At 43.0% G+C, this 23,951-nt stretch overlaps 1 protein-coding gene and 1 long non-coding RNA gene across 6 annotated transcripts in view; one reads left to right on the forward strand and one right to left on the reverse strand.

Moving 5' to 3' along the window:
• Nucleotides 1–23,951, forward strand: part of MSRA (methionine sulfoxide reductase A) — a 228,987-nt gene that overhangs the window by 59,192 nt on the left and 145,844 nt on the right. Inside the window, exon 1 of one of the 5 annotated variants that reach the window (XM_077332136.1) lies at nucleotides 21,805–21,891. The exons of the other annotated variants lie outside the window; for them this stretch is intronic. Within the exon in view, the coding sequence (XP_077188251.1) occupies nucleotides 21,885–21,891 (7 nt within the window). The 5' untranslated portion in view covers nucleotides 21,805–21,884. Of the gene's footprint in view, nucleotides 1–21,804; nucleotides 21,892–23,951 lie in introns of those variants that run through there. 5 annotated transcript variants of the gene reach the window in all.
• LOC143835058 (uncharacterized) overlaps nucleotides 4,672–23,951 on the reverse strand; it is a 45,197-nt gene continuing 25,917 nt past the window's right edge. The window contains exons 2-3 of the long non-coding RNA XR_013229978.1: nucleotides 22,807–22,874; nucleotides 4,672–5,844 (exon numbers count right to left, since the gene is read on the reverse strand). This is a non-coding gene — a long non-coding RNA (uncharacterized LOC143835058). The remainder of the gene's footprint in view (nucleotides 5,845–22,806; nucleotides 22,875–23,951) is intronic.

A 23,951-nucleotide genomic window follows, 5' to 3' on the forward strand; every position in this document is an offset into this window, starting at 1 on the left:
TTTAAATAGATCATTTTCAGTGCATGCTCATTCTCCTTTTTCAAATAGCCAATCTGCAGTCCTTCACCGCCACATTTTCTTAAGCTGATAGTGGCAGTACTCCTGCAGCTCCTCCTCTGTACCCGTTAGCCACTTTGTCCTCAAGAAGCCCTGCCTAATTACTCTCAGCTAGTTAATGCCAGGCTTCAGGTAGATGGATCTATTCTGTTGGGAAGATTGATCCCCTTCCTTCATGCAGAACATCCAAAAATATCCCTTGTCTTTGATGTGTATAGCTCCCTGTTTCTTGTGGAGTGCAATGAATTTGACTCATTGCACAATAAAAGTACATAGGAAGCTCTCCCGGTTTCTGGATGCCTCATTAATCTGATCAAAAGGTATTTAATGAAGGTAGATATTAATTTCTTCTGCAACCTCTCCTCTACAGACTGAATCATATGAAGAAAAAAAGTTTGTTGGGCAATATAAAGCGGATAGGGAGAATGCTGAAAATAAATAAGGGGGAAAGCACAGAGATGTGGATGCGCGTGGCTTGATTCAGGTGTAGCAGTCCATTTTTAGAGGCTCCTTTCCTTCAAGGTGATGTACATGATTTTTGCATTGCCCGTTTTATCCACATAGCTGCTTAATGAAGGAGGTTGACTACAGACATAAAAAGGTGTATCCAGTCCTATCCCAACACTGACTGTTATACACTGACCCCCCACCGAGTAAGCTTGAGGATCAAGCTTTCCCTTCTCCTCTCTCTACATCAGGGATTCCCAGCTTAGGGTCCATGAACCCCTAGGAGTCCACAGGAGCTCCAAAGGGAGTGTGTGGTCTTTCTCCTTCTGTATTAATGGACTTGGCCACAAGCTAGGGAACCTGCCATTTCCATTGCTCTCCTCCTTTCCTCCCAAGCATGAGTGAGTTATCTCATGGTTTTTGCGCCTCGGAGGAAGTGGAGCCTGCAGTGCTGGAGGCACTGCTGGAGCACCTGCAGGAGGAGTGGCGACAGTGGAAACCCCCTCCCCCTCGGCCAAGCTGCTTGCCCTGTCGCCCGAAGGGGTCCCGACCCCCAGGTTGAGAACCAGGATGAGATTTTTGGTATGATTGAGAAACTAAGTGGTATAATTGTCCAGTGACCATTTGATAGTAGCACTACAGTAAGCAAGTAGTTGCCATAGATGGGAGCAACTGAATCCTAGCTTGTGAGGAGGCCATCAAGGGAATTTTTGGCACAGTCTTGAAAAATACAGAGAAGGCTCCCAGGCTATTTATTTATGGCATTTATTACCAGCTTTTCTTCCAAAAGGCTCCAGAGTTGTTTACATTAGCGATCCCCAACCTGTGGGCCGCCGAACACATGTGGTCCGTCAACTAACTGGAGGTGGGCCGCGAAGGACGCCTCTTCCCCCCGCCCCCGGCCCTTTACTTCATCCACGATCCGGCAGGCGCACATGGGACTATCTCGTTGCAGAGAAACAAGCTCAGGGTTCCCATTGATTTGTCGTTGTCATGAGTTAAAATTTCCATGAAAATTAAATGTTCCTTATGTTCATTGTTGTGGCATGTCTGTATCTTATTTTGAAGGGATGTTTAAACATTACCATAGCGACCAGAGTCAGAGAGCATTAGGGCAGAGGGCCTCAGTAAAATTGTCAAGCGTTGAGTGGTCCCCAGTGATAAAAAGGTTGAGGACCACTGGTTTACATGCAGTCTCAAGTGGTCTGTTATCCAGTTGTACATAGAGCCATACCTGGACATCTTTGTAGTATTGTCTACCGTTAAGAGTATTTTCTGAGCCAGTTTGGGCCTCAAATCATGAAAGCAACAGGAAGAATGAGAATTTTCGCTTGCTTTCCAGGGCATCCATGTTGCCTGTGGCTGAAGTGGTCCCATAGGGCCCAGGTTAAGATTTTGTAGAATCTGTAAATGTGTTTTGAACTTGAGGTTCCTGCATTCTGTCCCATGTGCCTCTTTTATGACCTCTTTTCCTGGGAAGGGTTATTGAAGTCTTTTTTTTTTTTTTTGTATTCCTAGTTCTGCACTGTTACCTTGTTATGTCCAAGACCACTGTGTTCTTTCCTAGACCTCTCTCCAAGCCCCAGAACACACTTCTAAGTAGCATTCACTGTTATTTTTTCCTTAGCCGCAGTAGTGAGGAGCAGCCTTGGGTGATTTAATGTACCATCTTTTCTGTTTGATTTTCTCTTCTTATTGGGGGAAAAATGAATGGTCATATAGAACGATACAGTTTCTGTTCAGTGCGCACACTAATAGGGATTATATGAGTATATCAAAAAGCAAACCTCACAGCATTTAGTTAGATTTAGATCAAGCAAAGCACATTTAGATTAAGCAAATGCGGTTTCATAATTTTAGAAAGGAGGCGGTTCACATTCTCACATTGGGATGTAAATTGGTTGGACAATTCTGCATTTATTTGGTTTAGCACTGCAGGTTTTCTGATTGCTAATATGACAGACACAGAGGTCATAAATAAGTATAATTTCTCACAAGGTTAGATCAAATGTGTTAATAGGAGTAGAAACATTAACAGGCCTCAATCACTAAGGCTCTTCAGAAAAGATCACAGAGTTTCAAGGACTTTTTTCCCTTGGATGAACAATGTTACACATTTTTAAAAGAAGAAAATTAGCTTGGTTTATAGAAAATAATGTTAAAGCCTGGGTTAAACCATTGTGTTAATTATCTGGAGGTCATTTGGAGAAAATTGCTACCAAACACATTGAAAAGATTTTATATTCTCACAGAAATTATGATCTTCTGTTTCTATGGAGACAGGAACTGTTGTTCATAAAAGCTTCTTAATGGAGGTTTACAAGAGCTTAACACTGAGAAATCTAGCGTCAGTGTTTTTAAAAAGCCCCACCCACCACTAACCATGTAGGACCCATTTTACCATTGGAATAACTTCTTTGACGTCTGAGTAGTAAAACCAAGGATGAATTTAGCTCATCGTAGTTAATGCAATGGTTATTTTTTTCACAATATTGAGATTTCTGCTTCTAAAAAAGTTCATGTTTTTGGATATGTGCATGCCAACCTATTGGGCACCCAGAGGGATATGAGCAAAAGGGAAATAGTTGCTGTGAAGGAGAAGAAAATCTGCTGTGGAGTGCAGGCATTTCAAAAAACGTTAAGCCAGTTAGTCAGTATACCTTTAATGACATTAAAAGAACAATGCAACTTACAGTAACCTTCAGGACAATTGGAGCAGGTACAATGATATAAGTATAGGTCTAATAACAACCTTTATCTTTTAGACCTAAGCAACATGACCATAGTTAAAAACTCCGCAACCTGCTCAGTAATTTCCAGGCATTTATCAGCCAACAAAAGGCTGATTGCCTTGTCATCTGGTACATTAACAGAAGGTAACAAAGGTAAGATCAAACATGGGTGAAGTTGATCATAACTTATACAGCGTAAAATAATATGATGGAGTGAATCTGGTTCATTGTAGCAGTGCCCTGGTATCTGCCCACAACCATAACTGAGAGGAATATGTTAAATCTGGCTAACACAAAAGCGCTACGATAAAATGGAATTATTAGATTAGAAAAGCAATGGGCCATAAAATGTGGAATATAAGTAAGACCCAGGGAGTGTGGGGAGCATGTCCCACCCACATTAGCACAGATCGATTGGCCTTCAATGTCCCAAATTCTTCTTTGAATTGACTGAAATATGTAATATGAAATATGTATATACAATCATGAACAATGGATCTTCACACCATTGGTCAGTTTTGGATTAATTTCTGTGAAAGAACACATAATTTTATGGTTGGGGGTCATCACAATATGAGGAACTGTATTAAAGGGTCACGGCATTAGGAAGGTTAGGAACCACTGCTCCAGAGTGTCCTGAATGTTTATTTTTTAAATCCCTGGGTTATAACGCTGCTGTGCAAGGCTGCTTTCTTAAAACTTAGAAGCAGCATTATAGTGTGATCCTCCCCCCTTTTTAAAAAGGCATATTTTTCAGAACAGACGGAGGGAGGATGGTGACAAGGAAAGGGGCATGGCCAAACAACTCAAAATGGCGGGCACGACAAAAACCCTGATTGCATACATTTCTGCATTGAACAGCTCTGAATTTGACCTAGACACCACTTGAAAAGATGAAATTTGGTTTTCTGGGGATTTCCTTGCTGCGGGTCAAGTGAGGGGGCAATTCGAGTCTATGCCTGAAGAATTGGATTTCAGTGTGGAAACGGACAAATAGTCAACCTTTTAAAAATGCAAATCCAAACAACATCGCTATTGCAGAAACAGTCAGAGTCCTTCCCTGCCACTGCTAGAAAGTTCAGTAGCCCTGGGTATTCCTGGTATTGCTTTTGTTAGCAATGCGATAGCAGTGGATCATGACTGGAAGCTTAACACGTTTTAAGAGACCTAGCAGAAAATGAGTTCTGGCAAGGATGTCTGGCAACCCAGTTTGACACAATATTTAGTTTCCCTTTTAGAAGCTTCAGCCTGGGTGTGAGAGAGAACTGAAGGGCTTGCTTTCTGTTCTCAATGTTTTGTGTTCATGTACTGTTTAAGATTTAACCAACTCTTGAATCGCTGATCCAAGTAAAGTATCTTGTTTATTATTCTGTGTGAACTTGATCAGGGTAGGCTATAGCATGAGAGGGTTTTAATTGTATTTTCTGCCTTCAGCTGCTGGTGAGCTACTTCATTTGCTGGAAAGAAGCCATATGGAAGACCCAGACCAGCAAGGTGGAAGGTGGAGCAGCTTGTATTTTTTTCTCTGTAACCAAGAATATGCCAAAGACGAAGTGTACATTTAGCCATGAACTTGAAATAAAATGTTCTCGCTTCAGTGCTGGCAGATGCTGAAACTGAAACAGAATGCACTACATGCAAGAGTTTTGTGTCTTCGGCAAATAAAGGAAGTAATAATTTGGAAGCACGTGTCAACAGTGACAATCTCAAGAAAGAAGTCCTGAGTTGTCTTAAGAACCCAAAGGACAGTGAATTCTTTATTAAAAAAACAACGGAAGACTGAGTTAGAGCAACTGAAGAATCATTGTCATTTCACACTATAAAACATCTACGATGTAGGTCTTTGTGCTTCAAAATTAAATCAAATGGTATATTCTGATTCACACATAGCAAAAACGAGTTCCTGCACAAAAACAAAAGCTGAGGTCATTGTCAATGAAGTGCTTGTCTCACACTCTGTTGCTATGGCAATGGGAGGATTGAAATAAAGTATGGGTCACAAAATCTATTCCCTTTTGTAATACAATATTTTCATAAAGTTTATGTTATTAAATCAAAATTGATACAGCTGAATAGCTGAACACCAAATGAAAAATTGGAAATGATAGTGGACAGTGTTGCATAAGCATTAAAAGACCATGGCCCCTTCACGAAGTATGTTGTATTGTCTATTTGACAATACCAAACACTAATTTTGGAGGAATCAATTGCTCTGGAAGCAAATACGTCTTCCATGCCTTGAAGCATCAGTTTGAAGAGAGAGTTAGATTGTTTTAGTTCCAGCACACATCCTTCACACCTGTATACAGCATAAGGCAGATACGTTGTCTATAGACATAGAATGTCCCATAATGAAGATTTACATTAAGTACTGAAAATCTTAAGCTTTACTGGGAGCTGATTGGTATAAATTAGAGATACACAGCTGAACAAGATGGCCATCATTCCTTCCTGCTGCAGAATGATCACTGCAGATGTTTCCTGGTGTGAAATCTCTTTTGTTCTGTTTCAACCCACCATCCATATTGAAGACATTCTTTGAAAATGATGTAGCAGAAGCATATCTGTGGCACTTACATTCCTTAATGTCAATGAGCCATACAAGAATCTAGAAAATAGAAATGGGAAATGGAGGCTTTCACTGTATTGCAGTCAATTTTGTCAAACATAGAATTGGAGCAGCCTTCTGTTCACTGAAAATAAAAGAAGTCTTAATCAAATGAAAGAAGGATGGACTGGAGGAAGAAGTTGCTTTTTTATGGAAGGAGCTTCTTATAGTGTAGAGTGTAGAGCAAAGGTTGAGTCCAGTGGCATGTTTCACACCAACCAAGTTTAATTCACGGTGTAAGCTTTCAAGTGCATGCACACTAATTCAGCTACATAAGTGTGCATGCACAGGAAACCTTATACCCAGAATTAAACTTTTGTTGGTCTGAAAGGTGCTATTAGACTCAAATTTTGTTCTGTTGCATCAGACTGACATGGCTACCCACCTGAATCTTTGTACAAAGCGTGTGTGAAATATTAGCAGAATTTTTAATGAGATTGGCTGTTTTCATTTGGTGACTTTAACGAATACCCTTTCTTTTGATTATGCTCAGCATACCATCAAAATATGGTGGTTGATGATGTAAAATGTTTTGACCTGTTCTGTAACCTGAAGACTTTTGCCTAAAGGGTGCAAAGAGATGAAGATTTCAAAGTGCTCTAGTTAGTGACAAAGAGGTTAAATACTTTCAAAAGTACTGCAACACAAATTGCCATTCTGAATTGCTTAAGACAGCAGTTTTTCTTCTGCATTCCAGGACATGATGCAAACCTTGAGAGAACATTTTCTTTAATGAATAATGAGTGGACAGATGAAAGGAACAGATTACCACTGAAGCTATAAAGTGTTCTGTTAAAGCACTATGACCTAAGTAGGTCTCCTTAGAATCATAGAGTTTTAAGGAGCCATATGTACCCTCTAGTCCAGGGGTAGTCAAACTGCGGCCCTCCAGATGTCCATGGACTACAATTCCCAGAAGCCCCTGCCAGCATTCGCTCAACGCAGGATCAGCCTAAAGCAGCCATGATAAGTAGTTGTTCAGCCACTGCTTAAAGGCCACCAGTGAGGTGAAGCTTACCACCTCGTTACACAGTCGATTCCAAACAACTCTCTGTTAAAAATGTTTTCCTGATAGCTAACTGGTGCCATTCTACATACAGTTCAAATCCATGACTACAGGTCCGATCCTGCAGGATAGGAACAGGACCAGTTCCCTGCCCTCTTCCAAGTAACAATCTTTCAAATTCTTCAACAGAGCAATCGTGTCCTCTCTCAACCTCCTCCAGGGTGAAGGTTCCCAAGACCCTCATCTTCTCCTTATAGGGCTTGGTCCCCAGACTCTCGTCACTCTCCTCTGCACCCTTTCAATTTTGTCCATGTCCTTTTTTGAAGTGAGGCCTCCAGAACTGCACACAGTATTCCAGGTGGGGTCTGACCAATGTGGTATACAGTGGGACTATGACATTAATAGTTCTACAAATGCCTACTTGAACAGCCAACTCGGGAAGATAAAATCTTTCAACAAATATTCAGGTGCCACTTCATCATAGGTATATAGGTACTGCTGTTACAAGCATAGAAATAGTTTGTTGTTGTTGTTAGGTGCGAAGTCGTGTCCGACCCATCGTGACCCCTTGGACAATGATCCTCCAGGCCTTCCTATCCTCTATCATTCCCCGGAGTCCATTTAAGTTCGCACCGACTGCTTCAGTGACTCCATCCAGCCACCTCATTCTCTGTTGTAGAAGTAGTTAGTGACAGGTAAATTAGTATTTGTGTGTGGGGAGGCATTACTTTTGTTATTTGCTTACTGTGTTATTTCTTTCCCTCTTCAATGCAAATCTGCCATTTCAGTAATAATAATGAGTTATACACACATATATATACACATTTATAATAAATAATTTCTCATGTTTTCATGCGTATGTATACTCCCATCCCATCCACAATGGCTGTGTGATTTCTGAGTTCCTTTTCTATCACAATCACACCACCTGACATGCATTTTTCCCCATGCCACCCAATTCCCCTTTGTGCCACTTGGAAACAATGCTGAGGTAGCTTGTTGTTACCTTCCCAATAATTAACATAGCTAATTCTTTTGATGTAATTACTGCAAACAATAATAACTAGCCATAGTGACTGAGCTAATGAGCTAATGCTGCCCTTGCACTGGAATATATAAAATTGCTCCACTTTAACCAAATTTCCAAGTACAGCATGTATATGTGTGCTAATCATAGCAATAAGAATAAAAATAATAAAAAGGGCCATGCAGTATAAAATTTTCTCAGTAATTTAGTCCCATGCGTCATCTAGCATACAAATCCCCCAAAAGAGTCTTGTGAATGCTGCTGAGAACATTGATTTAATTAACTATCTCCCTTAATTCCTATTTCTCCTTTGGCCAGTTTTTTTCTTTTGCTTTCCGCAGGAATTGTCCAATAAACATTCCACGGTCCTGATGTATTTTCTTAATTAGATTGTTGTGATAATGGGTCCCCATGCTGGACTTAATTTGGTGCACAGGATACAAAAAGTCTTTAATGTTTAAAAATGTCTAGCAGAGAACTTCTACTGGAACATCAGCTGAGTCTGATTTGTTGTATTCATCCTTTTATTTGAAATATATGTATACTTTACCTCTTCAGTCAAATTATCAAGGCAATCTCTGGCCTGCAGACTAAGCCAGAGCATCATTTTGCCTCAGGACTGCATCTGCTTGGGGGGCACTGTATTGGAGCCAGTGGTGGTGATAGTACTGTGGATGGGCTGGCTGTTGAGTGGGCAGCCAGGCCAGCAAGCTTCAAAGAAGGATGGGGTTCCTCTCCTGTGTGTCTCAGGAGGATGGCAGCATCTTCCCCACCCATCTGCAGTGGTGCCGCCTCTGCCTGCTTGGCTCATGGGGTGGGAGCTGGGGCAGCTGGGGCACAGCATTGCTTCCTGCTCCTCCTTCCCCAACCCTTCTCCCCTCTTCTTCTGCTAATTGACATGGTGGGCAGCTGCTTCTCCCTTTTAATCCTACCAGCCACAGCAGCATCTTCCAGTTGCTTTGCACTCTTGGTAAGACTGCTAAACAACCCTCAAAATGGCAGCCAGCAGCTTGCAATATACTATTCTGAGATCTCTGTCTTTCCCCTACTACATTCCCCTCCTCTTTTTGAGCTTTTTGGGCAAGCACCCTGTTAATCTATGTCTGGCTCCAGCATGTGGGTTTTTCAGTCCATGTACTGAGATCTGGATCTGAAGCAGCAGAGCAAAGTTTGAGTCCAGTGGCATCTTTAAGACCCGCAAAGTTGTATTCTGGGTAGAAAGTTTACAGCCAGACTAAAACTTTGATGGACTTAGGGGTGCCGCTGGATTCAAACTTTGTTTGCTACTTTATTTTAATCACTATTTTTTTTATTATGGGCATAGAAACATATAAAACCAATGAACAGGGGGAAAATCATATAACTAAACACAGTGCAATTATGTATTTTGAAAGTTCTATGAAACAAGCAGGATTTAGTGAATTGTCTAAGGCAGTGGTCCCCAACCTTTTTATCACCGGGGACCGGTCAACGGTTGACAATTTACTGAGGCCCGGGGGGGGGGGTAGTCTTTTGCCGAGGGATGTTGCCACCGCCTGAGCTCCTGCTCCCCTTGCTTTCTCGCCGGCGCCCCTGACTTCCCGCCGGCCACTGGGGGGCTCTGCTAGCAGCAGCTGCACAGTGCCATGGCGAGGGGGAGCCCTAGCCAGCAGCTTGCCATGGCGGCTGCCGGAGAGCACCAAAGGTGAGCCGGTGGCAGAGTGACAGGGCAACCCCCAAGGCAGCAGCCGGGGAAGAGGAGCCGTGACCTGGTACCGACTGATCCACGGACCGGGGATTGGGGACCACTGGTCTAAGGCTTTCCCAGATGGAGTTAACAGGTGCTTGTGAGTTTTCTGGGCTGTGTGGCCATAGTCTGCTAGACTTAGTCCCTGATGTATTGTCAGGGAAACACCAGCTACAGTTACTGGTGAAAGATCAGGGACTAAAACCACCAGACATGGCCAAACAGCCCAGAAAACCCACTTCAACCAGAATGAGATTTATTTCCAAACAAGGATCTAGTTGTGATTAGCACTGGAAGAGCTATTAAGTAAGGCAAGTTTATTTATTGCCTGTGAGCTGAAATCCCAGTTAATCATTTTACTACTTTTCAAGGATCCAGGGTTATACCCATGTATCTGTATTAGTACGCATATGAAAAAGCCACCTTCCATGCTATGTTTGGTCCTCTCTTGCCATGGGTCCTTCCAGCTAGCATTTTACACGTATAAACTGGGAGAGCCAGTTTGGTGTAGTGCAGTGGTTCTCAACCTGGGAGTTGGGACCCCTTTGGGGGTTGAACAGCCTTTTCACAGGGGTCATGGCAGGGTGAGCAGCTTGGTTGGATGGGGGGGCACCGCCACTGTTGCCACGAGATCAGCATAGTGGGACAGGAGGCAGAACTGAACTGAGAAACCCCGGGAAAAAACCCAATTTATATACAATCATGAGCAATGGATCTTCACACCATTGGTCAGTTTTGGTTTAATTTCTGTGAAAGAACACTTGCACAATTTTATGGTCACCACAACATGAGGAACTATATTAAAGGGTCGCGACATTAGGAAGGTTGAGAACCCCTGATGTAGTGGTTAGGAGTGTGGACTTCTAATCTAGTGCATCGGATTTGATTCTGTGCTCCTCCACATGCAGCCAGCTGGGTGACCTTGGGCTCACCACAGCACTGCTAAAGCTGTTCTGACCGAGCAGTAATATCAGGACTCTTTCAGCCTCACCCACCTCACAGGGTGTCTGTTGTGGGGAGAGGAAAGGAAAGGTGAATGTAAGCCACTTTGAGACTTCCTCAGTTAGAGAGAAGTGGCATATAAAAACCAACTCTTCTTCTAAATATTGTGCCATGTGTGATCGAAGAATCTTTTAGTAGTGCAGATGCATTGAGACATGCAGATGCAACAGTTCTGAAGTTACCATGAGCTGCTGTGTCGTGTTCTTCTAGCACTTTTGGCAACATATTGTTCACTGGTTTGCTGGTACAGAAGCTTGTTGGATTGCTCTGTAAAAGCTGGAGTGCCATTTGTATCAAACTACAGCCTATTATGTCCAGAAGAAGCTTCCCTGTTAGATCACCCTGATTTTTGACATTTGTTATAAGTAACCATTCAGGAATGCTTAGCCAAGTGTAAGAGAGTTACAGCTATAGCTTCTATTACAGCTATAGCTTCTCCCACCCCTTTTCATTTCGCTCTCTTGCTCTTTTGTCAGTGCTCTGTTCTTCATTTATTGTCTCTCCTGAGTCATCAGTATTGGTCTAATGGACTGGAACAGCCTAAGGTGAATGATAATTACTTATTGAGCTTGCTGATAGCCCAGATGAGAATACAGTTTATTAGATCTTTAATAATGGAAATCTGTATTTAGTACAGATTTTAAAAAAAACAGTCCAAAACTAAAGGGCCAGCTTCTGTTGAGCACTATAAGGGGGTGGGATCTCATTTCAAAGTTTAGGTGACAGTCTGTCGTACCAGACAATTGAGTAAAAAGCATTAACAGGTCTTGGAGCTAGAGGCAGCAAAGTTATCCAATACCAAAGCATGTTGATGGGTACAGTATGTGATATATGAATGAGGATATATATAAAGCCATGCTTCAGCTGTTTATTGTTTCCCTGAAATTAAGAGATGTCTCTACTGAGGAAATGTCTAACTTGGGCATTAGGCGAGCTCCTTCCTTTATCCTAAGGGTCATATTAGATATGAGCATCTGTTTCTTGCTTCTACCTTTTGAATCACAGTGTTCCTGCCTAGCATGATTTCTGAACTTTATGCCTTGTAACTTGTTGGTTTGTGGTACATGTCTTTTACAATATTGTGCTGCTCTTACTTTGAAAAGGACATTTTGTGTAACTGTTCTCTCCTCCATGCATGTCACTTGCTCTCTCTTTCTGCCCCTTCATCACTCTTTTTGTGTTTCTGCCTCCTTAGCTCATCACTCTTTCTCTCTTTCCCTGCTACCCATCTCATCACTGTCTCTTTCTGCCCCATCACTCTCCCAGCCTTCCGCCTGCTTCCTCCCCCTCTGCACAGCAGTAGCCGTTGTGGTGCTCTCAACCACCCACCAGTTTCTTTTTCCTGCTGTTACCTAAACAGGTGGTCTCCTAAAAAGTTTGGGGAACTTTTTATTGATTGATTTGCTTTGATTTATTACTCACCGCTCCCAGCAAGCTGGCTCATGCCAATTTACAATAATGAATCCCACAATCCTTAACAATATTTCGCTCCCTTATATTTGGGAAACAGCCTCCTGGAAGGAGACTGTCCGGGTCACTGTCTGTGCAGGTCCACCCTGGTTGGCTCTCCTCCAGCTCCCATCCTCCCTCCTTGCCTGCTAGAAGCCTTGTGGCTGCAGCCTCCACTGCATGCCAAAGGGAGCCGTGGCCATCCTCTCATGCCCTCCTGCCTGCTGCCCCTTTCAAAGCCCATTTTTAAAATGGGCTTTGATACTAGTAAAATGATAAAACATATTCCTTAAAATCATTCCTTCCCACATGGCGAAATATAACTCTTGTCTCTCCTGCTCAACAACCTCCCTGAAGTGTCTCAGAGGAGATGTACATGGGGAGCCAGGTGTAATGCCTAAGCCAAGGAGGCTTGATCTTAATTTCCCTGGCCTCAGATGAATGACTGGTTGAAGTGCTCCATTTTACAGGCCCTGCACAACTGTGAAAAATTCATGAGGACCCTCAGCTCCTTCAGGAGCTGATTTCACCAGATTGGGGTCAGGACCAAAAAGGCCAGGCAAACCTTTCACAGGCCAGGGACCATAAACAGATTTGAGCCCACAGAGTACAAGGCCCTTCAGGGGGCATAATCTGATAGGCAATCCCTCAGATATGTGGGGCCCAGACCATGGATGACCTTAAAGGTTAACACTAGAACCTTGAACCTAATCCAGAATGCAACTGGCATCCAGTGCAGCTGCCTCAGCAGTGGTTGGATATGGGCCCTCCAAGGTGTTCCAGTGAGCCACATTCTGTACCAGCTGTAATTTCAGGGTCAAAGACAAGGGCAGGCCCATGTACAGCGAGTTACAGAAGTCAATCCTGGAGATGACCATCATATGGATCACTGTGGCTAGGTGCTTCAGGGCCAGATAGGGCACTAGTAGCCTTGCCTGGCGTAGATGGAAAAACGCTGTGTGGGCTCTTTTACTCTTGACCTGCACTTCCATTGAAAGGGAGGCATCAAGAATCACGTATTCGAAAAACTCAAGATAAACTAGTCAGTTGTTAAACTGGAAACGTTTTCATTATAGGGAAATAAGGAGTGCAACCTTTAAAAAAACACTGAAAAACAAACACTAGATTAGATAAGAAAATAAGAGATGAGAGGGGAGAGAGTATTTTGGGGGAAGGTGATATTTACCAGTCTAGGTGAGAAGAGGTCTGCAAAGTCAGCAGCAAAATATCCAGCATTTTTCAAAAGAAGTAGCTTACACACAAGTAGTTGTGTTTCTATGATCCAGAGAACACACACACAGCTAAGCTGCAGGATGCTGTATTTGACATGGTAAAATACTACCTGAAGTGATGTTGGCATATATGCCCCCCCAAACAACGAGTGTTCTGGAGGTGGACAATGACTTTGAAAGTCATGTGATGAGATTTCCTGAACTGTAGATGGTAATTGTTCTTGATGACCCTTTGAGTACCAGATGGGAAAACTATCAAGTCTGAGTAAAGTGCTAAGTATTTATTTAGTTTGGTGTAATGGTTAGGAGTGCGGACTTCTAATCTGGCATGCCGGGTTCGATTCTGCACTCCCCCACATGCAGCCAGCTGGGTGACCTTGGGCTCGCCACGGCACTGATAAAGCTGTTCTGACCGAGCAGTGATATCAGGGCTCTCTCAGCCTCACCCACCTCACAGGGTGTTTGTTGTGGGGAGAGGAAAGGGAAGGCGACTGTAAGCCGCTTTGAGCGTCCTTCGGGTAGGGAAAAGTGGCATATAAGAACCAACTCTTCTTCTTCTTCTTCATTTGATTTTTTTATTTATTCAGTTATTAGCCCGCTACTCCTAAAAGGTTCATGATGAGTTACAATGTATAAACCCCCCGATAAAATTCCCCTAAAAACAATATAAATGACACAGTACCCAAACAAGAATCCAAGATGCAATGCAGTGGGTTAAAATAACTAAAAGACTAAAAGGCCCCCCTACCCGAAACCTCCGGGGGGGATATGGGAGACTAATTTAGGGTGGTTGGGCTCAGTGGGAGTAAGATTGGAATTTGATGACATTAATCACTAGTTCTTGGGATACCTATTGTCCTAAACTATGAGTTTCCCTGGGGTGTTGAAGGTTGCCAGCAGGTCAGCCATCCCTTCTCACACATTCTAAACTATATGTCCAGACTTGTCTCTATAGGTTTGTCTCTGACTGATATCCATTTTTGTGTCCTGTTGGGCCAGACAGTATATTTGCATTCATGATCTGGCTGACAGCTGTTTCTGTGTCACTCTTTGTCAGACCAAAAGTAATTTACAGACATAACCTGTGTTGGTTAAAGCAGACAAGTGAACTTGAAGTAGATTTAATTATCAGCTTTCTCAAAAACAGAAGTCAGAATCAGATACTGGTGCTCCAATATCAAATTTGTACAGGTCACAGGCTAAAGTTTTGTAAATCCTTCCTCAGTGACAATTAACTACAATAAATCAAAGTAAACGCACCATAATGTGTCTGTTTTTTTTACAAAGGAACGAAACAGCAATCATGAACAATGTTATAACTCTCCTGTTATGCTTATAAGAATTCAAACAGCCAAATGGTTCCAACACTCTGAACCTTTCAGGAATGTACTTGGGGAAACCCTCTTGACATTCAGAAAACCATAGCTGAACCCTCTGATTATGGTGCTGAAACACTCTTACAAAGAGAAATTACACGTTCCATCTCCACCTTCCTCCACTGCAGGCTCTGCCTAGGAAAACTACAGTCCTTCTCCACAGTGGAGACCAAAACCCCAACTTTTTATCTACACAACAACCCTGTGTGGTAGGCTAGGTTGAATGTATGTGACTGGTCCAAAATCACCCTATCAGCTTCCACAGCAAGAACCTGGGTCTCTCAGACCCTACTCTGAAGCTCTAACCACAACCCACTGACTTTAATAGGGTGGCTACTGGTGAACAGTAGCAAGTAGCCAAGCCAGGCCAAGGACTGCCAACTGCCAGGTGGGACCTGGAGACCACCCAGAATTACAATGGAATTCTAGACAACAGAGCTCTATCTCCTTGGAAAAAATGAGGGAATCCATGTTTACAGCTACAGGCAAACCTTTTATCACTTTTAAAAGTTATCCAGTGATTTTTTTTTTAAATTACACATTTTTCTTCAAATCTAAGGCCCTTTCGAGGTTTGTAGAAGGATCTGTCTTGCCTATCATAGTCCAAATATCCTGACTTTGTTATCAGAGTCAGTGCGGTGTAGTGGGGGCTTTACAATAAAATAGCATTATATTTGGGCATTTAAAAGACCTCTAGAAATTATCTTGTATTGTGCATTTGTCTGATATATCTGCAATGGGTTAGTCACTGCTAGCTCCTCATAGCTACAGAAAACTTTAAAAATAAAAATATTGAGACACTGGGTTGTGAACCAACACATGGGGCTCAGAGATCTCTTAGTATTACAATGAATGTCCAGACTTCGGAGGACAGTTCCCCTGGAGAAAATGGCTGCTTTAGAGGGTGGACTTATATATACCATTGAAGTTCCTCCCCTCTCCAAACTTCACCCTCCCCAGGCTTCACGCCCCCAAATTCCATATTGAGACATCTCTTTGGGATTGTAACAAAACTGTAGCTGCTAAATCAAGGTACATGCTGTGGCACAGATTCTTTAATACACTGATGTGCTATCAAGCAGGTTAAAATAAACTTTAAAGAGATGATAAATGCTGCCAGAGGTGGAGCCTGAGGCCAACTTCTATCAGGAGAAGGCTCCGAAAATCTTTTTTTTTTTATCAGTCAGTATTTGTTTTAAGAGATGTTGCAGTAAGCTAATTATCTGTTTTAAGGTGCATTAATTTCAACGCTGAAACCCCCTTCAGTCTAGGTAGATAAGACTAAAAAGTGTAAATTGATACACATTACCTCACAGCAAAACAAAGCTCTCCCAGTTTTGATAGAGTTCAAATTGGGAAGAGCTCTTGGGGGCATCATGGAGAGCTTGATGAAAAATGGCCCTTTCAGTTCTCTACAGCAACGTGGGGGAGGCAGGCTTAGTGCAGTGAATTATTAGAGGGAAAAGGACTGAAAAGGGAACACAAAATATTACCATACTATTATATAAAATCTTCTAGAGTATTTTGACAAGCTCTTATTTTTCCACCTCAAGCAAGTCACTGGGTTGAGGAAAGCAAAAGGCAACAAATAATTGGGAAAATATGAGCTGCCCTTTCTTTCCAGGCAGCAAGGCTCTGATTGCTAGATGCTGGGTACAAGTAGGCAGGGGCTGTTTGCACCCTGTTTTTAATGCTACAGCTGAGGAAAGAATAAGGCCAGTTCTGTATTTTGATGGGCCCTGGGCAAAGAGTGCTCAGGGCCCCTGTACCCATCATCAGTGCCCCGCCGTCTCCAGCATACCCCCACCCGCCTGTGCATCATTCACCAGCTTGTTTATGACCACTCCCACAGACCCTTGCATGCCCTCGCCTCAGTGCTGATTGCCACTTTGGGGGCAGAATGCGAATTTCCTCTGGACCAGACTGACCAGGGATTCTGAGGGTTTTTTTTGGGGGGGGGGCATCATCTAGGCATGGAATTGGGGTCACTATGGGTGGGCAGGTAGTGGTGAGTGTCCTGCATTCTGCAGGGGGTTGGACTAGAGACCTAGGTCCTTTCCAGCTCTATGATTCTGTGATTCAGTGATATTGCCAGGTGTGTGTAGGCTGTGGGCATCAAGAAGAAGAGGAGTTGGTTCTTATATGCCGCTTTTCTCTACCCGAAGCGGCTTACAGTCGCCTTCCCTTTCCTCTCCCCACAACAGACACCCTGTGAGGTGGGTGAGGCTGAGAGAGCCCTGATATCACTGCTCGGTCAGAACAGCTTTATCAGTGCCGTGGGGAGCCCAAGGTCACCTAGCTGGTTGCATTTGGGGGAGTGCAGAATCAAATCTGGCTCACCAGATTAGAAGCCGCCACTCCTAACCACTACACAAAACTGGCTGCTGGCTTCTGTGACTGCCACTGTCTGTGAATTCTTCCTTAGGAGTGGTGGACAGCTCAGGTAGCTGGGAGTATATGAGGTAGAGTTCTTGCAAGCAGGTGGGCAAAAAAAGGGCGTACAGTCAGGTAGCAGAGGACCAGTGACAGTGGGCCCTACCTCTCATGTCCTACCTCAGCGTATGCTGACACCAGCCCTGGACTACTTGGGTTTTTGTTCTGGCCCAGGTAGGCAGTTGTGTTTTGATAGTGTTAGCCTTGCAGAACAACATCCTGAAAAAATTATGAGATACTTAACTGTACAGAGCATGATGATAATCGGTAGTTATTGTCACTGGTAAAGCCTTGTAAATAAACTTTAAAGAGGTCAGTTTTGATCCACTTAAAATTTCTTACAGCTTGAATTTTCACACAGAGATTAAAGTTTGCATATATTTTTACATCCCTAATCTGTGCAAGTTGCCAGTTTTCTAGATAGTCTAACCACATCAATGGAGGAAAGGATGAAACCGTCAGGACATCTTTCTTTCCATGCTTAAATGGAATCCTCACACCTCCCTGCTCTGCTCTGTTCTGACTGAGCAGTAATATCAGGGCCCTCTCAGCCTCACCTACCTCACAGGGTGTCTGTTGTGGGGAGAGGAAAGGGAAGACGACTGTAAGCCACTTTGAGACTCCTTCAGGTAGAGAGAAGCAGCATATAAGAACCAACTCTTCTTCTTATTCTTAGAACATCTGCTCTCTCTCTATTTGTCCCTGGCAAATTCTGAAAGGAGAAAAGTCTGGACTGTCTCAAAACATTTTGGAATCGAGAGAGCATGCCCGCTTGTCATCATGGGACATGATTCAAGGCAGAGTTCTTATGGTCAGCACCTGCTGAAATCCGTAAATTATGTACAAGAGCACCCTAAATCTGCTACCTTGTCTGCATCTTGGGAAGTAGCAGGAGTTCTTCCTAGAAAAAAAAAATTGAGAGGCCAAACTGTATATAAAAAATCCCCCTTTGCTGTGCTCCAGAGGAACGTTATGGGACTAAAGGCTGGGGGTTAGTTTGAAACAGATTGTAAAGGGGAGGCCTGGAACTATCAAGCTTATCTGAGCATTATTCCTGATCATTTATCACTGTCAGATGGGAGTGGGTGGGGGTGGGGAAGAGGCACTGAACCATTCCTGCTCATCTGTTGACTGACAGCTGAATGAAGCTTTAATGCAACCTCCAGGCAGATAATCTGCCATCAGAATGGGGGTGGGGAAGCGCGTGTGCAGAAGAGAGATACTCTATCACAGGCTGCATATTGCTTACAGCTACTGACATCTTCACAAGGGGGTGTGGGGAGGGGGAGAATGTCATTTGTGCTGGTTTAGCAGAGTATTGGAGATGTGTGTTCAGGCTCCAGAACGATAATACAATGGCAACATGGACCAGATGAGAAGACATCCGTGTTTCCTTCTGCTTCTGTACAGGGAGAGTCAACTCTGACAAATGTCAGCACCAGCCTGCTTGCTGGTGAAGAGTAAAGGGGGTTGGGAGAGGCCCATTTCCAATATCAGTGCATCCATGGCCATAAGCAAGCCATGGTGCTCCTAGCTCCAAACCACTGTCTGTAAGATGGGTGTAATAATATGGACATTACTGTGTCTCTTATACAGTATCTAGGACCTAGATGGATTTGGAATGCTGGGCTAAATTATAGCCACTTTGTGTACAGCCCTGTGCTGCAACCTGTGGGACTCTTCAGTCAGCATCCAAGTTCATTCATTGCTTTATCTACATATGTTTTGAGGTAACGAAATGAAGATTCATTGTGTATTGCATTGTTTTAAATGAACAAATTTTATAGGGTTCTGCTTGAAAATGTCAAATCAATTAAAACGGTGCACTATTAACAGACATAATTATTAGGCACTGCAGTAAGCGTTACAAAAGAATTGCTGGCTCTTATGAAATACCTTGGTAAAGTTATGTTTGTTAGTAGAAGGTGACGCCAGAAGTTCCAGAGTTCCTTGTTTCTTAGGTCATTAGGTAAACTGGGAACTGGGATGGACAATGGAGAAACGTTTTAATATTAGCTAAGTTTTCTTATTATAATATTCTGTAGCTTCATATTTGGAAACAGCAGCAATTGTGGAATGCTGCAGGAGCATATAATCCTGATTCTACAGCAATTACACTTGGCTACCCATCTGCTCCTGACCCCAATTCAAGGTGCTGTTTTTGGCCTTTAAAGGCCTACATTACTTGGGACTGGGATATCTGAATGACCATCTTCTCCTGTATGTTCCTGCCCAGGAATTGAGATTGCAGGATTAGGCCTCCCTGACTTTCCCATCAATCAAGGAAGATCATCTGATGGGGACACAAGGGAGGGCCTTTTTAATGACAGATGCACAATTAAAGAACAACCTTCCCAGGGAACATGTGAAGATATTTTTTTATTTAGGATTGCATTTCACTGGCTTAGTTTTTATTTATTGGCAGTTCTAATTACAGTTTTTTTAAGTGTGAGCTTTTAATGGGTTGTTATGTTACTTGTTTTTATTGTGTTCTGTATAATTTTATTTACATTGCAAGCCGCCTTGAAGTCTACAAGGGAGAAAGGCAGCTAATAAAAGTTATGACTGAATACATGAATGAAATATGTCCCCATGGGCCAGTTATGGCCTTTTAGTGGCCAGTTTCTGGTTGGTCTCCTGCTTGATTGCCTGGATTTTTTAGTGTCAAATTTCACCTTGTGGCATGGGTTCCCTGAGAAGATTATGGGGGAATCGAACATAACATTTCAGAAGCTGCTTTTAGACTATTGCATGTACTAACAAGCTTTGGAGTAAGGGAATTTCTTGGTGAGGGGCGAATGGGGCTTTATTGTATTATGTATAGATTTAATTTGGATCTGTAAACTGTTTTGAGCTGCAAGGTAAAAGGGGAAGGGCATGTGAGAATACCAAGTGTTGTCAACTGAAGTCTCTAACAGTACATAAGCAGTTTTCTTGTCTCCATCTTCAGATTCCATTGGTGTCCCCCTGTCTACTGAATCATACTAAAATGCCATTTTATGCAGAGTTTTAAATTGTATAGGGATTTGCCCGCCCACCTTTTTCTGACTTACATACTATCTTCTCTTGCCTCCAGTGTGAGAGCGAAGGGGTTTTGGTATCAACCTGGTCTTTTTCTGCTCCTCAGCCTAGCAGAAATCTACTGGTCTGTCCTCATTAAATGACTTCTCAATCTCAGCCTCTTTTAGAGGCAGGCTTACAGGCTGCACATGCTCTGTAAGAGCACCCTGCCACAGGAAGGAGGTCTTATGATGGTGGGCAGTTCCTCTTCTCCAGCACCAGTTATTAGGTGTTTCTGCCCTGCCCCCCTCCATTCTGAGGGGTGGATGGGGTTTTGTTCAGCGTCTGGACGGGTGTCCCAACCAAACGCTGGCAGATCAGCAGCATCTTATAGGCCCTGCAGAACTGAGTAAACTCCAACAGGGCACTTTGCTCTTCCAGGAGCTCATTCCAGCAGGTAGGGGCCAGGACCAGAAAGGCCCTAGCCCTGGTTAAAGCACAAACATACCTCTCTTGAGCCAGGGATCACGAGCCTGTTGGAATTGAAGGAGCATAGCACCCTTTGGGGGGTACAGTGAGTCAGATACCCTGGGTGCAGAATGTGAATGGCCTTGAACTAGGCCACATGCCAGACAATAAGAGAGAGAGAAAAGGGGACACAGGACCCCTACACACACACAGTCTCTCATGGGGTCAATGGGGTTAAGGAGTAGTATGGTATGATGGACACTAATCCTGCAGTAGGGGAACAATGGCACAGTCATGGAAAGCATGCTGTTCAGCTTCCAATAGTTCACTGGAACTTTGGGACTGTCATCAGCCGAACAGTGTGGTGTGGCTGGTCTAGAACCTGCATGTCATATTCCGGGCACTGCACTCCCAATTGAGCACACAGAACCAAGAAATTGCAGAGGGCACTGGAATCCCCCAGCATCTGTTGTGTCAACACCATCCACTGATCCCAGGGCGGGGATCGTTGCGGAGAAAAGCACAGCATTGTGGAAGTGTACAGGCATAGTATACCATTGGTTTGAACACTTCATGGGAATAGCTGCCAGACAGTCCCAGAGGTAGTCCTGGAAAACCTGAGTGTTTGCATCATCAAGCACAATCACTCGCTAATGCTGGGCAACCCCACATGCTGGTCATTTTTGCTGGCATACTTTTATGTACCATCCCCCTAGTGTACCAAGGGAATTAATTGCTGCCATTAGTTCCTGTTCATCCCAGCAGTGCTTGTGCTCTGCTTCCCCATGCAAGCTGCATGGTTTGCAAGATGCCAGTGGTGATCAAGGGGAATGTGCAATCTGAGAAGACCCCCTCCTCCTTGTAAAAGCATACCTGTAGAAACGTTGGACAACCTGCCATCCCTGTCACTGGTGTGAGTCTCATACTGAAGATACCTGAGATTAGTAATGAGCCAGAGACGTAGGAAGTGAGTCTTATCTATTAAGCTCCAGTAAAACAGAGACACCACATCTTGCCCTACATTTATTGAAAAACATAAGCAGAACTGAGTTCTGAAACCAAAGCAGATGCATTCTCAGCGGCTCTTCACATTTCTACCTGCACTTCACATCCTGAGCAGAATATAACTGCTGTAATCTTAAAATGGTCAATGAGCAGTGCAAGTTCCATTGTGGCTCCAGATTATTGCTGAGCAGGGCTTCCTGGGTTAATGAACAACCACTCACAGGCCCAGCTTAAAGGAAACACTAGCGGGCATATTGTTTAGCAATTTCTGTCCACACACTTTGTTTGGATTTCTGAAATTCTGGGCAAAGAGGAGATGGAAGGTAATCAGGGCTGTTGTTTGGGCAGAGGGTACAAACCTCTCAACACGGTTTCTTCTGCCATGCAGCTAATGTATGTTTCCTGGCAGTCAGTTTCTGTGAACTATTAAATAGTTTGGGGAATAAATACATGCTAAGGAATGTCTGCATGAAAAAAGGGAGTTGCTAGGAATAGAGTTGGCAAGCATTCCAGGAAATATATAGATGTATGTTAGGAGGGAATAGTGTTTTGTGGGGGCAGGAGGAAGTGTTCCAGGGAAATGCAAAGATTGATTAGGAAGTTGCTTACCTAGGTTGGGTCCAACATTATGGGTTCAAATCATGCCATGGAGGTATTATTAAATTTAGTGGGATATGTAAATAATGTTATGGTATATGAGAGCTATCTAAGCAGGTGTATTCAGAGGGGCTAACTCTCAGGAAAATGTTTTCAGGATTGTACAGTAAGGATGCAATCCTAAGAATACTTTCCCAGGGAGAAGCCCAGTTAAAGAAAATGGGATTAACTTGTGATTAGACTTCACTGGGATTTACTTATTTTCCATGTAAATGTTCTACTTTCAGTAGTACAAATTATTTTTCTTAGGACTAATTAGGAATTTGGCTTCATGTTTAGTTTGTCTTGAAATCTTTTTGGGCTTATTTACTGACGTATTGTGCTAAAACACATTACATTATGTAGCATCAATCAGTATGCAGACAGTAATCCCATTTGATATAATGGATGCCATTGAATGTAGGGTGTCACATCGTGATACATCAACTGCATGTACAAATTGCTAGAACTATTCTGAGCTACCTCAGTGCCCTTTGTCACTGTCAATTTTAATAACTGAAAATATTTTTTTCAAGCATAACTTGGAGCCATATTGTTTTCATGAAGTTCTGTACAGCTTAATGAAAAGTAGCGGAAGATACCTGGTAGTTGCTGCGCTTAGATGCGTAGAGATTTTCTTATCTGCAGGTTTCACGGCATAACCCTAACCCTGAAAAAAAAGTGTTACCAAGTAATTTGACTGTTGTTCAAGACTGATAGAACGTATCAATATCTAATTCTCAGTGTGGCTCTGTCTGTGGATATTTAAATCCAGAGACTGGGGCCCTGGACAGACAGAGCTTTCTACCAACCTGAACCCCCCCCCCCCCAGGTTTGTAGAAAAACCTGAAATCTTAAAAATAAAAATAGGTGGTTAAAAACATTTTAAATAAAAAGAATACCTGTGTCTTGTAAGGATATGGGAGCTGCCTGGAGAAGAAAAATAGGAAATACAGGGGGAAATAGGGTGCCCCCCCAAAAAAAATCTTTGTGCATTTCCACTGTGCAAGTGGCCAACTGGCAAGGTGCAACTATGCCACAATTTTCTGGGTTGATGTCAAGGATTACATAGGCAATCGAATATTTGGAGGAGGCAGGTGGCCTTTTTATTCTGGAGGTGGCATATATAATATTTCATGTAATGTGGCCATGCAGATATGATAAAGTGGGACAAGATGCAGTTTTACTGTTCTCTCTCTCTGAGGGCTCTCTAAGCCTCACCAACCTCACAGGGTGTCTGTTGTGGGGAGAGGAAAGGGAAGGCGACTGTAGAGAAAGGCTTTGGGTAGAGAAAAGCGGCATATAAGAACCAACTCTTCTTCTTTTCAAAATTAGGTTTAATGCTCCCTTATAATCTAGCTTTTGAGATTCCCTAGAGTTTCAAAAGTGATCCACTGTGAGTGGAGAAAATGTTCCACATTTGAGAAACAGAAGGTCAAATTCCTATAGGGCATGTGAGGATAGCTGAACAGTTTTTTTTAGTATCCTGGCCACAGTAGATAGCTAAACCCAAGTTTAGAAGTATTAGATTGGAAACCAGCCGCTGCAAATGAAGACAGTATCTCTATACATGTGTCACTGCTTCTGCAATTTCACCTAAAGGCACTGAAGTACTTTTCTCATAATCTTCTGACACCTGCTTAGTCTTCTGCTCTCTCTCTCTCTCTCTCTATTTTTTTTAGGTTTTCTTTTTCTCTCCACTGGCACTTTTAGACATTTTGGTTAATGGCTACCAAACACATCCAAA

The sequence above is a fragment of the Paroedura picta genome, chromosome 1 (assembly GCF_049243985.1).
Source record: "Paroedura picta isolate Pp20150507F chromosome 1, Ppicta_v3.0, whole genome shotgun sequence".
Taxonomy (NCBI): domain Eukaryota; kingdom Metazoa; phylum Chordata; class Lepidosauria; order Squamata; family Gekkonidae; genus Paroedura; species Paroedura picta.